This window comes from Dermochelys coriacea, chromosome 1 (assembly GCF_009764565.3).
Source record: "Dermochelys coriacea isolate rDerCor1 chromosome 1, rDerCor1.pri.v4, whole genome shotgun sequence".
Classification (NCBI taxonomy): domain Eukaryota; kingdom Metazoa; phylum Chordata; order Testudines; family Dermochelyidae; genus Dermochelys; species Dermochelys coriacea.
Window position 1 is genome coordinate 1,584,147 of NC_050068.2, and position 15,982 is coordinate 1,600,128.

Sequence of the window (15,982 nt, forward strand, 5' to 3'; positions counted from 1 at the left end):
CTAGGATGTATCTTTCTATTTCCTCAGGAACACCCTCTAAGAACTGCTCCATTTGCATTAGGAAGGGCAAATCTGCTGGAGATTTAACACTTGCTCCTGATATCGAGGCAGCCCAATGTTTCACAATGTGTAGGCATGTCGGGTAAATGACACGTCTGGTTTCCACCTTAGGGCTCTGAACCGCTGACGGGAATGCTCGGTGGTTAGCCCCATTCTGACTCTCGCCTTGGTTTTAAACAGTTCATACTGGTTCACGTGTTCCTTAGACATTTCATCCGCCACCTCAGCTAAGGGTCCACTGAGCTGCGGCCTCAGATCTACCATGTATTGGTCTGTAGAGATGCTGTACCCAAGGCCGGCCCTTTCAAAGTTTTCTAAGAAGGCCTCGGTATCATTGCCTGCCTTGTAGGTGGGGAACTTTCTGGGGTGGGAAGTGGTACCTGGAGAAGGATTGCTAGGGTTTGTTGGTATATTCTGCTGAGCCTTTGCCTTCTCCATCTCCAGTGCATGCTTCCTCTCTTTTTCCTTCTCCATTTTCATATGCAGGAGTTCTAGCTGTCTTTCATGTTCCTTTTGATTTTCCTCAGCCTCAAAACTGGCTAATTCCAGCTTTTGTTGAACCGTGGAGTCTGTCATCCTAACCTCTCTGTTTTTAACTAACTTTACACCCGAGAGTTGTGGGGACCTGCATGAAACCCTCCTAAGCTTACTTTTACCAGCTTAGGTTAAAACTTCCCCAAGGTACAAACTATTTTACCCTTTGCCCTTGCACTTCCACTGCCACCACCAAACGTTTGACTGGCTTTACTGGGAAAATATTGTTTGGAAACGTCTTTCCCCCCAAAATCCTCACCAAAACCTTAACCCCGCTGCCTGGGGAAGGCTTGATAAAAGTCTTCACCAATTTGCATAGGTGACCACAGACCCAAACCCTTGGATCTTAAGAACGATGAAAAAGCAATCAGGTTCTTAAAAGAAGAATTTTAATCTAAGAAATGGTAAAAAGAGTCATCTCTGTAAAATCAGGATGGTAAATACCTTACAGGGTAATTAGATTCAAAACATAGAGATCCCTCTAGGCAAAACCTTAAGTTACAAGAAAGACACAAAGACAAGAATATTAATTTTATTCAGCACAGTCTAATTTCTCAGCCATTTAAAGAAATCATAATCTAACGCATCTCTAGCTAGATTACTTACTAAATTCTAAGACTCCATTCCTGTTCTGTCCCCAGCAAAAGCATCACACAGAGAGACAGACCCTTTGTTTCTCCCTCCCCCCCCCACCCGCCCGCCAGCTCTCAAAGTATCTTGTCTCGTTATTGGTCATTGTGGTCAGGTGCCAGCGAGGTTATCCTAGCTTCTTAACCCTTTACAGGTGAAAGGATTTTTCCTCTGGCCAGGAGGGATTTTAATGGTGTTTACCCTTCCCTTTCTATTTATGACACACACACTGCCCTGTTGTGGCTCCTTTCAGCACATCGTTGGTCTTTATACGCTCTGTAGAGTTCCAACAGCGTGTGGTCCCTCGTAAAAGAGGAAGACAAGGCTGAACCCTAAACTGTGTGGAAACCTGGTTTTGCATCTGTAGTTTTTAGCTCCTTCTTTAATAAATTCCTCCTGTTTAGAATTATGGCAACTCCACTGATCATGGCACACAAGTAGCCTGACTGTGGGTAACACAACGCAGAGGAGCAATGCCAGTTCATGGCCAGAGCAGTGATGTTGGGGGGTGGGGGGAGTCAGGACTCCTGATTTCTATTCTCAGCTCTACCACTGACTCATTGTGTGGCCTTGAGTAAATCACTTGATCTCTGTGTGGCTTGGTCCATCCATGACATGGGAATAACGCTGCCTAGCAGCCTAGATAAAGAGCTTCTAGATATAGTGATCAAAAGCATCATGCAGAGCATACGTTAGGCTCAGCTTCACCGTTCAGCTTCAGCCCCTGCGCAGTGGGTGCTCTGTCGTTCCAGTTAAGGTGCCGTGTAAATTGCCAGCTAATGGTAGCTGTGCCATTCATCTCCCTCTGTGTGAGCTACCTCAACCACCCCGGCCTCTGCCAAGCATCCCACCTTTCCAGCTAATGCAGGGACTGATCCCTCCACGTCTCTCGGCTGTTGTCCTCCTAGCTTCAAAGCTGATCCCTTGCCCTGCCCCCGAGGCCTGGCTCAGGGCAAAGGGCTCCCAGCCCATCCCTATTGCTGGGACCCTGCCAGCTACAGGCCCCCGGCCAGAAGGAACAAATCATAGAATCCTAGAAGATCAGGGTTAGAAGGGACCTCAGGGGGTATCTAGTCCAACCCCCTGCTCAAAGCAGGACCAACCCCAACTAAATCATCCCAGCCAGGGCTTTGCCAAGCCAGGCCTCAAATACTTCTAAGGATGGAGATTCCACGACCTCCCTAGGGACCCCATTCCAGTGCTTCCCCACCCTCCCAGTGAAATAGTGTTTCCTAATATCCAACCTAGACCTCCCCCACTGCAACTTGAGACTATGGCCGAAAGCTGAGGAAATGAGCAACACGATGGTCTCTGCCCTCAGGCCTCTGCAGTTGAGCTTTCGGGCCCACACGCTTCCAATCCACAGCTGATTTTAGACAGTTTCCTGGCTTCCCCCTCTGCTCTGGACTGGCCGGCCTGCTGCATCCTCCCTGCAGGGTCCTTGCCAGGCTGCAGCAGGTCCCGTCCCAGCCCCGGGGCAGAGGGAGCCCAGGCTGGGGAGGAGGAAGGTGGAGATGATCCAGCAAGTGGATGGGGTTGGAGAGGAGGGGAGCGAGCAACAAGGGTGGGCATTTGGGGGAAGATGTTGAGAATGGAGCGGAGCCTTGGAGAATAGGGGGGACAGGGGAAGGGGCCTTGTGGAAAGAGGTGGGGCAGGGGACAGGGCCTTGGGGAATAGGCAGGGCTGGGAGTGGGGCCTCAGAGGTCCAGTTAAAAGCAATTAGAAAGGTGGCAATCCTATGGGAGAATGAGTTGTACAGAAAAAGATTACTCAGTTTGTCATGCTGACACAGCAGGTGAAGGCCAGGAAAGGATTTAATGTCACTTTGACTGTGCAGTAAGTGATTCAGGGAAGGGGGCACAGCACCATGTCACCAGCCAAATCTTCACAGAGCTCGGTCTGAGAGCTAGAGCACCAAGAGAAAACTTTAGGCCCCTTTATGAGTAAAGAGCCGGAGTAGCCTGTCCCGGATCTGTTTCGTCCTCACCCCATAGATGATGGGGTTTAACATGGGAGGCATCAAGTGGTACATATTGCCAATGAGAACGTGGAAATGCAGGGGCATATTTTGGGAAAATCTGTGCATGAGGGACATGATGAGACCTGGAATGTAAAAGGCTAAAATGACAAAAAGGTGGGAGCCGCAGGTCCCCAAAGTCTTGAGCCGTGCATCTTTTGTGGGGAGGATGAAGATGGCCCTGAGGATCTGGGTATAGGACACGGCAATAAAAATCCCATCCAGACCCATCACAAAGAATAACACAAAGAGGCCGTAGTAACTACTAACACGGGTGTCAGCGCAGGCCAGGTTCACCAAAGCTATGTGTGTGCAGTACGGCTCGGGGATGACGTTGGTTCTGCAATATGGCCACTGCCTCACTAGGATGGGAAAGGGCAGTGTGACCATGATGCCACGCAGCACCACGGCCAGGCCGATCTTGGCCACCAGGGGGTTGGTCAGGATGGTGGAATGTCTCAGGGGATGGCAGATGGCCACGTAGCGATCCAGAGCCATGGCTACCAGGATCCCAGACTCCAAAACAGATGAGATGAGAATGAAGTACATCTGGGTGAGGCAGGCAATGAAATCTATCTCCCTGGAATTGAACCAGAAGATTGCCAGCATTTTGGGCATGGTGGACGTATACAGGACCAGATCGGTGACATCCAGCATGCAGAGGAAATAGTACATGGGCCCATGGAGGCTCGGTTCAGTCTTCACAATAAAGAGGATGGAAAAGTTCCCCAAGATGGCTGAGATGCACATGGTGCAGAAGGGGATGGAGATCCAGACATGGGCCGCTTCCAGGCCAGGAATACCCAGCAGGATAAAGGTGGAGGGGTTGGTGAAGCTGGTTGTGTTGAAATCTGACATGGAGTAGGGGAGAAGGTGTCTCTTGCTTGGAGCATATGTTCCCCTGACTTCGTGTATGTGCCAAGGGTCTAAGGTGATGTTTGCAATACAAATACCTGGATGAATAGACAATGTGAATATGAGACACTACATGAATTCCTGGAGGCAATTCCATGATATAAAAGACCACATGATCTGACGGTCCCTTCTGAGTTCAAAGCCTATGAATCTATTGATATAGAGAGTAGGTCAGGCATTTATATTTATTCTGTCGGATAACACACGAACAAGGGAACATTCAATTACATTGAAAGTCTGAACATAGACAATTGATAAAAGAAAACTGTATATACAATCCATATTTGGCCTTTGGAACTCGCAAAGGAAGTCCACCCAGAATCTTTCTTTTTGTAGTGTTGGTAGGAAGGTCTCTGTGGGTTAATATGTTGGTCAGAGGTGTGTTGGAAATATTCCTTGAGTCGGAGACGTCGAAAATAGGATTCTAGGTCACCACAGAACTGTATCATGTTCGTGGGGGTGGAGGTGCAAAAGGAGAGGCCCCGAGATAGGACAGATTCTTCTGCTGGGTTAAGAGTATAGTTGGATAGATTAACAATATTGCTGGGTGTGTTATGCGAACCACTTTTGTGGCCCCTTGTGGCATGTAGTAGTTTAGATAGCTTAGTGTCCTTTTTACAAAAAGAAGGATTCTGGGTGGACTCCTCCTGAAGGTCGAAACAGCAGACTGGACTTCTACATAGACTGCTTCCGCCGACGTGCACGGGCTGAAATTGTGGAAAAGCCACATCACTTGTCCCATAACCTCAGCCGTGCAGAACACAATGCCATCCACAGCCTCAGAAACAACTCTGACATCATAATCAAAAAGGCTGACAAAGGAGGTGCTGTCGTCATCATGAATAGGTCAGAGTATGAAGAAGAGGCTACTAGGCAGCTCTCCAACACCACTTTCTACAAGCCATTACCCTCTGATCCCACTGAGAGTTACCAAAAGAAACTACAGCATTTGCTCAAGAAACTCCCTGAAAAAGCACAAGAACAAATCCGCACAGACACACCCCTGGAGCCCCGACCTGGGGTATTCTATCTGCTACCCAAGAGCCATAAACCTGGAAATCCTGGACGCCCCATCATCTCAGGCATTGGCACCCTGACAGCAGGATTGTCTGGCTATGTAGACTCCCTCCTCAGGCCCTACGTTACCAGCACTCCCAGCTATCTTCGAGACACCACTGACTTCCTGAGGAAACTACAATCCATTGGTGATCTTCCTAAAAACACCATCCTAGCCACTATGGATGTAGAAGCCTCTACACCAACACTCCACACAAAGATGGGCTACAAGCCGTCAGGAACAGTATCCCCGATACTGTCACGGCTAACCTGGTGGCTGAACTTTGTGACTTTGTCCTCACCCATAACTATTTCACATTTGGGGACAATGTATACCTTCAAATCAGCGGCACTGCGATGGGTACCCGCATGGCCCCACAGTATGCCAACATTTTTTTATGGCTGACTTAGAACAACGCTTCCTCAGCTCTCGTCTCCTAATAACCCTACTCTACTTGCACTACATTGATGACATCTTCATCATCTGGACCCATGGAAAAGAAGCCCTTGAGGAATTCCACCATGATTTCAACAATTTTCATCCCACCATCAACCTCAGCCTGGACCAGTCCACACAAGAGATCCACTTCCTGGACACTATGGTGCTAATAAGCGATGGTCACATAAACACCACCCTATATCGGAAACCTACTGACCGCTATTCCTACCTACATGCCTCTAGCTTTCATCCAGATCATACCACTCGATCCATTGTCTACAGCCAAGCGCTACGATATAACCGCATTTGCTCCAACCCCTCAGACAGAGACAAACACCTACAAGATCTCTATCATGTATTCTTACAACTTCAATACCCACCTGCTGAAGTGAAGAAACAGATTGACAGAGCCAGAAGAGTACCCAGAAGTCACCTACTACAGGACAGGCCCAACAAAGAAAACAACAGAACATCATTAGCCATCACCTTCAGCCCCCAACTAAAACCCCTCCAACGCATCATCAAGGATCTACAACCTATCCTGAAGGACGACTCATCACTCTCACAGGTCTTGGGAGACAGGCCAGTCCTTGCTTACAGACAGCCTCCCAACCTGAAGCAAATACTCACCAGCAACAACACACCACATCACAGAACCACTAACCCAGGAACCTATTCTTGCAACAAAGCCCGTTGCCAACTCTGTCCACATATCTATTCAGGGGACACCATCATAGGGCCTAATCACATCAGCCACACTATCAGAGGCTCGTTCACCTGCGCATCTACCAATTTGATCTATGCCATCATGTGCCAGCAATGCCCCTCTGCCATGTACATTGGCCAAACTGGACAGTCTCTACGTAAAAGAATGAATGGACACAAATCAGACGTCAAGAATTATAACGTTCAAAAACCAGTTGGAGAACACTTCAATCCTTCCGGTCACTCGATTCCAGATTTGAGGGTGGCTATCCTTCAACAAAAAAACTTCAAAAACAGACTCCAACAATCGACTGCTGAATTGGAATTAATTTGCAAACTGGATGCAATTAACTGAGGCTTGAATAGAGACTGGGAGTGGATGAGTCATTACACAAAGTAAAACTATTTCCCCATGTTATTTCTCCCCCCCCAACCCCACCCCCCACTGTTCCTCAGATGTTCTTGTTAACTGCTGGAAATAGCCTACCTTGCTTGTCACCATGAAAGGTTTTCCTCCTTCCCCCCACCCCCCGCTGCTGGTGATGGCTCATCTTAAATGATCACTCTCCTTACAGTGTGTATGATAAACCCATTGTTTCATGTTCTCTGTGTGTGTATATCAATCTCCCCTCTGTATTTTCCACCGAATGCATCCAATGAAGTGAGCTGTAGCTCACGAAAGCTTATGCTCAAATAAATTTGTTAGTCTCTAAGGTGCCACAAGTACTCCTTTTCTTTTTACTTCATTTTCAGTTGCATATAAGTTTGCCAAATATTAACCTGAAATTTCCCAAGCTGGGTGTCTACTTCCAGCTGAATTTAATTTTGAAAGTACTGGACCTCTACTAACAACTTTCGTCCTGAAGTATCCACTGGGTGATGGAAATGAAGCCACCTTAGAGCTGGAGCCCATCACCGAGGGACACAGCAAAGAGGGGTATTTTGGCCCATGATACTAGAGCAAATTCAGCACCTGTGGCAAGGGCCCTGGGATGTTTAGTGGCTGTGTGGAGCAGAAATGAATTCAGACCTATTCTCTCTCTCTCTCATCATGCGTAGATTGCACTTGGTTTGTCGAACAGAAAGAGATGGGTACCTGTGATTTCTGAGACGGAATCGTCTTTGCTGGGAATCCCCCTCAGGTATCCGTGTCCCATTCCTCTCTCACCCCAGCATCTGCAGCAACACCCCACACTGAGAGCTCACAGTGGTGTGCATAGTTTATAATGTAGCTCTGTGCAATCCCAGTGGGGTTCACTCAGACTCTAGGGGAGAAGCAGAATCTGGATGTAAACAGGCTGGACCAGACACTCTCTAGCTCATGTCTCTGTTTCCATGTCTGTACTTCTGTGTTTGTTATTCAGCTTTAACAACAACCAACAATTATGGATCCTTCCCAAAAGGAGATGAGAACTTTTGGGATCTCCACTGAGTCGGAGAGAAATTGGCTGCCATGTGTATTTGTGTATATTTAAAAATTATAGTTGATTATGAAGAAACCAAGGGAAAGTGACTTGGTCTCATAGGCTCTGATGTTATCTAAATGCCCAGGATGGATAGGTAGATAGTAGACAGACAGATCTGGAGAAAGATGACTGAGGGGAGACATGCACACTTTCTGTAGGCACAAGGGATTTTCGCTAAGGAATCAGAGATCAGTAATTCTCATCAGTAACTATTATCATACGACGTAGAATTTTTCATTGAAGAGGAGTACTTGGGGCATCTTAGAGAGTAACAAATTTATTTGAGCATAAGCTTTAGTGCGCTACAGCTACTCCTTTTCTTTTTGTGGATACAGATTAACACAGCTGCTACTCTGAAACCTTTCATTGATGGATCTTCAAAAGACCTAGCAAAGGAAAGTCACTATGTACATATCCCCATTATTTCCATAGGTAAACTGAGGTACAAGGAGACATGACTTGGCCAAAATCAAACAGAGAATGACCCAGGTGTTCTGAGTTCTCTGCCATAAAAATGGTTTCTCCATCAGTAACTGAGCGAATGAGAAGCGGGAAATGGACTCACACTGTCGTAGGCCCTTTTCATTAGGTAGGCGCGAGCTGTAGGGTGTAACCTGAAACAGCCTGTGAGGTTGTGAACAGCTGGAAGCCCCTCCAGGTCTTGCACTTACACAGTCATACACAGACAGAGAGACACACACCTGAAGTTACGTGAAAACTTTTACTAGCCACTCATGAAGCAACTATAGAGAGGCTCCAGCCAGTTCCCCCAGCTCCCCAGCCTAGGACCTCAGAGCTGTACTGTCTTGCCCTTGTCGGAAGACTGACCAGTGTAAGTTTATTGCCCTGCCCCCTTCCCTCAATGTGGAGAGGACAATGCACCAGCCCCTTTTCCTGAGCAGATTTCCCTTTATACTTCAACTAACACACTGTTTTAGGTAAATAAATAGAAAGCAGATGTACTAAGTACAGAAAGATGGATTTTAAGTCGTTATAAGTGTAACCCTTGGGGTTTAGAGAGCATGGTCCCTTTAAATCTTTTTCATATTGGGGAGGGGGAGCAGTGAGAGAAAGGAGGAAAACTTGGGGGCTGGGGTGGCTCTGGAGCCCGGGGAGAGAAGGGCTGCAGCCGGGAGGCCCCGGACAAAGGGAAGGAGAGAGGGAAGGACAGGGCGGCCGAGCGGGGACACCCCAGGACGGGAGCCAGGAGGAGCACTGTGCCAGGGAGTAATCATCCAAGAAGGACAGGCCGGAGCTGGATCCAGTATCACGGCTGCCCAGAGCTGCATGGGGCTGCAAGTCCTGGGGCTTGTGACTCTGCACTGGGACTAAGGAGGGAGGCTGTAGCTAGTTAAATGGGGAGGTGGTCGCGCTGGGTGGCTTTGCAGAGAGCGGCAGAAGAGGGCACCGGAGAGGTTTGTTGGGGAAAGTTCACTGGCGCTGAAGATGACCAGGAGCCCCCAAGACTCACCACTGGACTGGAACTTTGCTCAGGCCTCCTGAACTCTGTGCGCAGACACATTGCTCGGTGTCAGCCCTGTCAGCCTGTGCTTCCACTGGGCCTGGGGGCCTTGGTCTGGATGCAGCCCTGTTCTACTGCTCCCCCTCCACTTCCCCTTGTTGTTTTTCTCCTCTCATCCCTCTGTAAATAAGTATCTCCCTTTGTTATATCCATTGTACTTTTCTGGTGTGTGGGTGTGTTCATTCTGGGGGGGTTGAAACAGGTGCCCCTGGGGTGGAAGGAATTTTTCCTCCTGCATTCCTGGGCACGTCGTCTCTTGGCCAGAGCTGCCTGCAGAGCAGACTCTATCTTGGCCACGAGGGCGCTAAAGTTACAGAAGTTAGAGAAAAGGAGGACTTGTGGCACCTTAGAGACTAACAAATTTATTTGAGCATAAGCTTTCGTGAGCTACAGCTCACTTCTTCCGACGAAGTGAGCTGTAGCTCACGAAAGCTTATGCTCAAATAAATTTGTTAGTCTCTAAGGTGCCATAAGTCCTCCTTTTCTTTTTGTGAATATAGACTAACACGGCTGCTACTCTGAAACCTGTCATAAGTTAGAGAGAAGACATCAAGGTTGGTTACTTAAGAAATAAACAAAATCAATATTAGTTCTATACGCTAGACAGGATTTGAATCAAGGAGTGCCTCACCCTGATGGGACCAACAGTCCACCCATCTTATACAGGCTAGAAATCACTTCAGTTTGGGGTAACATCCCCAGTTCAGCCCTTATTCCTAAGGTGGTTCAGGGTGTTGAGTTGTGGGGGGAGTAAGGCCTAGTGACGATGTCACTTTCCCCCATTACAGCTTCTGCCCCGTGGAGGGAACTTCATTTTTCCAAGCAAAAGCCCCCAGCGCAGTTAGTGGAAAAGTTCAGGCACAAGACAGAGTCCAATGTCACATGAGCTGATCACATGCTCTTGCGTGCTTCGATAATGCATAGCAGGGGCTATTATCCATCTCCTGGCTCAAACATTTACAGGAAAATCCATGAGGTGAGGATAATCTTCTTCTAGGGCCTATTGTGTTTCTTAATGCACCATTACCATGAATGGTTCATTCATAAAATGCTGTCTAGATGAGATGTGAACTACATTGTGGCTATTACCAAAGAGCAAACACATTTGAAATACTGGTGCATAGTCAATATTCATAACTTTAGATCCAAAAAGAATACATGCATACAAATAGGGTAATCATGTTCTGCAAATTATAATGTTTCCGTTGATACATTACATGACAAACTTTATATAAAACACATTGTAATCAAATGACCATGGTAAATATGGGGACACAAGGGTGTTGTTTTGGGGCACATAATATCAGAACTCACCCCTTAGTTTACTGGAAGAGTGTTTGTCAATGATTAATGCAGTGGCAGTGTGCCAAAGGCCTTAATTAGGTTTTGACCATACAACTCCCCAGTGTTGCAAACATTGTGGTGTTACCCCCAGGTGTTCTTGCAGAGTTCTGTGTCCCTCCAACACTTTGTAGATCAGTCGAGTGATCTCAAAAGTCAGCAAATGTGCCTTCTCTGGGTCACTAGAAAAACTCTTAATGTCTGTGCAGCATTGTTTACCATTGTGTTTTTCCAACTGGTGATATCTTAACACAGGTATTCAACAATGCCATGAGGTGGTGTGACTCAGTTTCCCCTTTTACACAGCAGACCAGGTTTATTATGGTTTCCCTGCTGAGAGAAGCTTTGGACCTCTTTACAGATGTTAGCTGAGAAGCACTATCCCCATAGGGCTTCTTGTTTACTACTCATAGCACGGCAAATAGCTTTTCCCAAAAATCATGCATATTACACTTTTTCATCGGATTTATCATCAATTCCAAATTCTTTGTTGTTTGGTTACTATTAGTATCAAACTTTGCATCATCAGATTTAATATCATCACCAAATCTTTTATCACAGGTAGGTGTTTCCATGTACTTTTATTCTACCATGTCATTTGGTTTGTTCAACATCCATTGGGTCATTCAATTCCTCTATGAATCTTGGCATGTATTTATTTACTGTTTTTCCTTTTCCCTTAATGTCCCATTCAGTAGGGATCTCAGTCTAAGTTTATCTTTGGTGTCTTGGTATGCCAGGGTGAGGTAAGGATGTACGGGGACTTTGCATGTTTGCTTGCCCTCTGTGGAGCATAGAGGAATGAGTTAAAATGGAACATGCTTCCTTCCAAGTTTAAAACACTCTGTGGTTTATTCATAATAGATTCTTGTGTCTGCTCAAAATTATCTCCTAGAGAAGCCATCTCATCCACAGTTTTCACCCTTTTCTCCCACAGACACTGTGTTACATCATCTTAACATATATTTCAGAAATGTTCCTGAGCAACAACATCAAACATTCCTTCAAAGCTTGTAACACCTTTGCCCCTTGCCCACTTCCCCATCAAATCTTTCATTTTATTTACATATTTTGCATTACTCGTACCAGCACTCCTCTTAGGATTTGTATATTTCACTCTATATGTTTCAGGGGTAATCTGAAATTGTATCAAAACCATTTCTTTGAATTTAGAATAATCTAAAAGATTCTCAATTAGCATTTTATTGACTATATCCAGATCTTTACCAATTAACTTTGCAACGAAAGTGGTTATCAGGAATCATATGAATCACATACAGTGTCTCAAAGATAGTGAATATTCAGCACTATCACCTGCCTCGTTGTAAGCAGGACACATCTGTTCTGATTTATGGACTTTTGAAGATGTTCCTGCATTTCTCCTTTCCAACCACTCACCACCTCTCCAGTCAAAGTTTTTTTTTTCTTCTAGCTGTGTTTTAAAGTGTTGAGTTGTGGGGGGAGTGAGACCAAGTGGTGCTAACACTTCCCCCTTTTCTAGCTTCTGCCATGTGGAGGGAACTTCATTGTCCCAAACAGAGATACCAGCACAGTTAGTCAAAAAGTACGGGCAAAAGATGGAGTCCAGTATCACATGAGCTGGTCAAATGCCCTTGCATGCTTTAATAAGTCACAGCTAGGGCAATTACTCAAGTTGAATATCCATTCACAATGTGCTGGCTAGATTGGATGTAAACTACTTTGTGGGAGTTACCACAGGAGCAAACACATTTGAAATACAGGTAGATAGTCAATATTTGTTACTTCAGTGGCAAAAATGATACAGACACACACATAGGATAATCACATTCAGCAAACTACAGTGTTTCCATAGATACCTCACATGACATATTTTGTACAAGATTTTGACAACTATATAACTGTGGTGAATGTGGAGTGCCAGGGTTTTGCTTTGGGGATACAGAGTGTCACAGCAATATACCTATAGAACTGGAGCTCTCTGAATTCTAAATTTGTATTTTTATATAAGACAGACATCCATGTCCTGAGAAAGACTGCATTCTCCTCTGTGCCATAGGAGAAAAGCATGCCGAGGTACAGAGCAAAGGAAACTAGCTTTAGGGCCTTGGCGCTTGGTGTGCAGCTCCCTGCTCCCAGAGGGAGGCATGAGAATGGAAGCTGCACCCCGAGACTGGGCCTAGAGACCCAGAGCTAGAAACCCAGAGCTAGAGGCAGGACCTGAATGCTACTCTGACTCAAAATCACATGGGTCCAGTATGTGGGACCCAAACTCACCCTTCCGGTGGGCGTCCAGCCACGGGCCCTTGAGCAGGTGAGTGACGTCAAACCTGGAGCTGCTCCATGGATGCTAGGGAACTGTGAGTGGAAAGGGAATGGGGCTGGGTGATCCCAAACCTGTGTGAAGAGGTCCACAAGCTGTTCTCTTCACCCTAATGTGGTTCAGCTCTCCCAGACTTTCCCATTGCTTCAGCACACCCTTGCCAGAGCTCCCCCTTGGGCACACTCTGTTTCCAGTTTCTCTCTTTCGGGGAACAGGATTGTTAAAGAAACAGACTCAGGCCTTGCAAAGAGAGTTAATTAAACATTTCCTTTTCTTTAGACAGCACAAGAGATACGGAATACACACAATACAATACCTGCACACCATTCCCTGCCTCAGTGAACATAAGATCATAAGAACGGCCATACTAGGCCAGACCATAGCTCCATCTAGACCAGTATCCTGTCTTCCGACAGTGACCAATGCCAAGTGCTCCAGAGGGAATCCATACCCTGTCGACCATTCCTAGCTTTTGGCAAACAAAGGCTAGGGACACCATCCCTGCCCATCCTGGTTAATAGCCTATCCGCTATGATTTCTATCTAATTGTTTTTTTAAACCTATTTCAGAGTAGCAGCCATGTTAGTCTGTATTTGCAAAAGGAAGGGAGTACTTGTGGCACCTTAGAGACTAACAAATTTATCTGAGCATAAGCTTATGTGAGCTACAGCTGACTTCATCCAATGAAGTGAGCTGTAGCTCAAGAAAGCTTATGCTCAAATAAATTTGTTAGTCTCTAAGGTGCCACAAAGTACTCCTTTTCTTTTTTTAAACCTGTTATAGTTGTGACCTTCCCAACATCCTCTGGCAAGGAGTTCCACAGGTTGATTGTTCATTATGTGTAGGAATGCTCTCTTTTTTTTTGTTTTAAACCTGCTCCCTATTCATTTCATTTGGTGACCCCTAGTTCTTGTGTTATGAGAAGGCATAAATAACACTTCTGTATATGCTATGTATTTGTATGCATACATCATTTTATACCTAAAATTATGATTATTGATTATACCCGTATTTCAGACTTGTTTGCTCCTGGTTAACACTAAGAGGTAAACTACATCCAGTCTACCCATCACATTGTGGATGAACGAGTCAAGGCTATGGCCCATTAAAAAACACAACAGGACTTGGAAGAAGCTTATCCTGACCTGATGGACTTTCCTGTGAATATTCTAAGTAGGATACAGGTAATGGCCCCTGCTATGAATCACTGAAGCATACAAGGACATGTGACACTGGGCTCCATCCTGTGCCTGTATTTTTCCACTAACTGTGCTGGGGACATTTGCTCGGGGAAATGAAATTTCCTCCACATGGCAGAAACTATAAACGGTGGAAGAGACATCATCACTTGGCCTCACTCCCCGACAACTCAACACCTACAAAAAACCTTAGCAACAAGGACTGAACTGGGGATGTGGTCGCAGGCTGAAGGGGATTACTAGCCTGTGAATGGAAGATTGGTTGACTGTTTCTATCATCAGGGTGAGACACTGCTTGATTTGGATCCTGTCTAGTGTAGAGAACTTAGATAGTGATTTTGTTTATATCCTATATAACCAACTTTGATCTGTACAATATTACTTATAATCACTTAAAATCTGTCCTTCTGTAGTTAATAAATTTGTTTATATTTTTCTACCTCAATCTTTATGTTCTTTGAAATGTAAAAGAAAAGCTGCTCAGGAACACGGGCTGGTTCATTGTCATCTACACACTGAGGAAGTGGAGAGCAGTAGCTAGTGAAAGCATTCATGTAACTGCATCTGGGTGTATCCCTGCATGTGTATGGCTTTGTAAGTGCAAGACTTGGAGAAGATTGCATCTTATCACAGTCTCAGTGTGTGAGAGTGAGCCAATATTGGTATGCCAGAGGGCTCAGTGGTACTCCAGTTCCAGACTGCATCCAGGGGAAGTCTGTCTTAGCCACCCAGTGAACAGGCCCTGCTAGAGCTGAGTCCATTTCCTTCTTGTCATGTGTTCAGCTACTCACAGAGAGACCGTGATAACATCAGGGAAGACAGGGCCCATCAGTTCTGTCTGTCATTCTCTGTGAGTCCTTCACCAAGGTCATCTCTCCCCGTGCCTCGGTTTACCTATCAGTATCATGGGAATATATTCATAGAGACTTTCCTTTGCTAGGTGTTTTGAAGATCCTTAAATGAAAAGAGGGCAGACAATTTATGAATTTACCCTGTATAAACTTTGTACAGCAAAAAACAGATTCATTTGGGGTTTGGAACTCATTGGAAACTGGGTGTCTGGGTACTGGAGACAGGTAACCTGCTGAGGTGTTTTCAGTTTGTTTAAAGCCTGCAGCTTTGCGGGTGTGGCCCAGACCCTGGGTCTGTGTTGCAGCAGGCTAGCATGTCTGGCTCAACAAGGCAGGGTTTTGAAAATCCAAGCTGGCAGGGAAAACTGGCTCAGAGGTAATTTCAGCACACCAGGTAACAGTCCCAACGTGATCTCTGTGACTGAACCGATCACACTGATCTCTGATCTCCTAGCAACAGCCCCATGTGTCTGCAGATAGTGTTCATTTCTCCCCTCGGGTATCTTTCTACAGATCAGTCTGTGTGCTAGCTACCCAGACGCCCTGGACATTTACAGTCTATCAGACCCTATAGAGGCCAAGGCACTATCTGTATTTTTCTTAATAATCAACTCTAATATTACATATACACAAATACACAGAGCACAGAGCCTGAGTGTTTTCATCTCCTTTTAGGAAGTTCCCTTAATTACTGTTTACTCCTAAAGTGGACAGAAAACAAAGAAGTTCAGACAGGTTAGTCTCCAGCCTATTCACATTCAGAAGATCGATTCACCACTAGAGGCTGAACAAACCCCACTGGGATTGCACAGAGCTATATGACAAATGGTGCACCCCCTGTGTCGGCTTTTGGGGTCGGATGTTGCTGCAGAAGCTGATGTGAGGGAGGTGTGGGCCACGGCAACCTCATGGTGATTCCCAAGGAAGATGCTTCCATCTGAGAA

The 15,982-nt window shown here is 45.9% G+C and overlaps 1 protein-coding gene across 1 annotated transcript; it reads right to left on the minus strand.

Moving 5' to 3' along the window:
- Positions 1-3,152: 3,152 nt before the first annotated feature.
- LOC119861066 (olfactory receptor 52K2-like) lies at positions 3,153-4,106 on the minus strand. The gene has a single exon (XM_038415536.2). The coding sequence runs from the start codon at positions 4,098-4,100 to the stop codon at positions 3,153-3,155; it is 948 nt and encodes a 315-aa protein (XP_038271464.1). The 5' UTR covers positions 4,101-4,106.
- Positions 4,107-15,982: the final 11,876 nt, after the last annotated feature.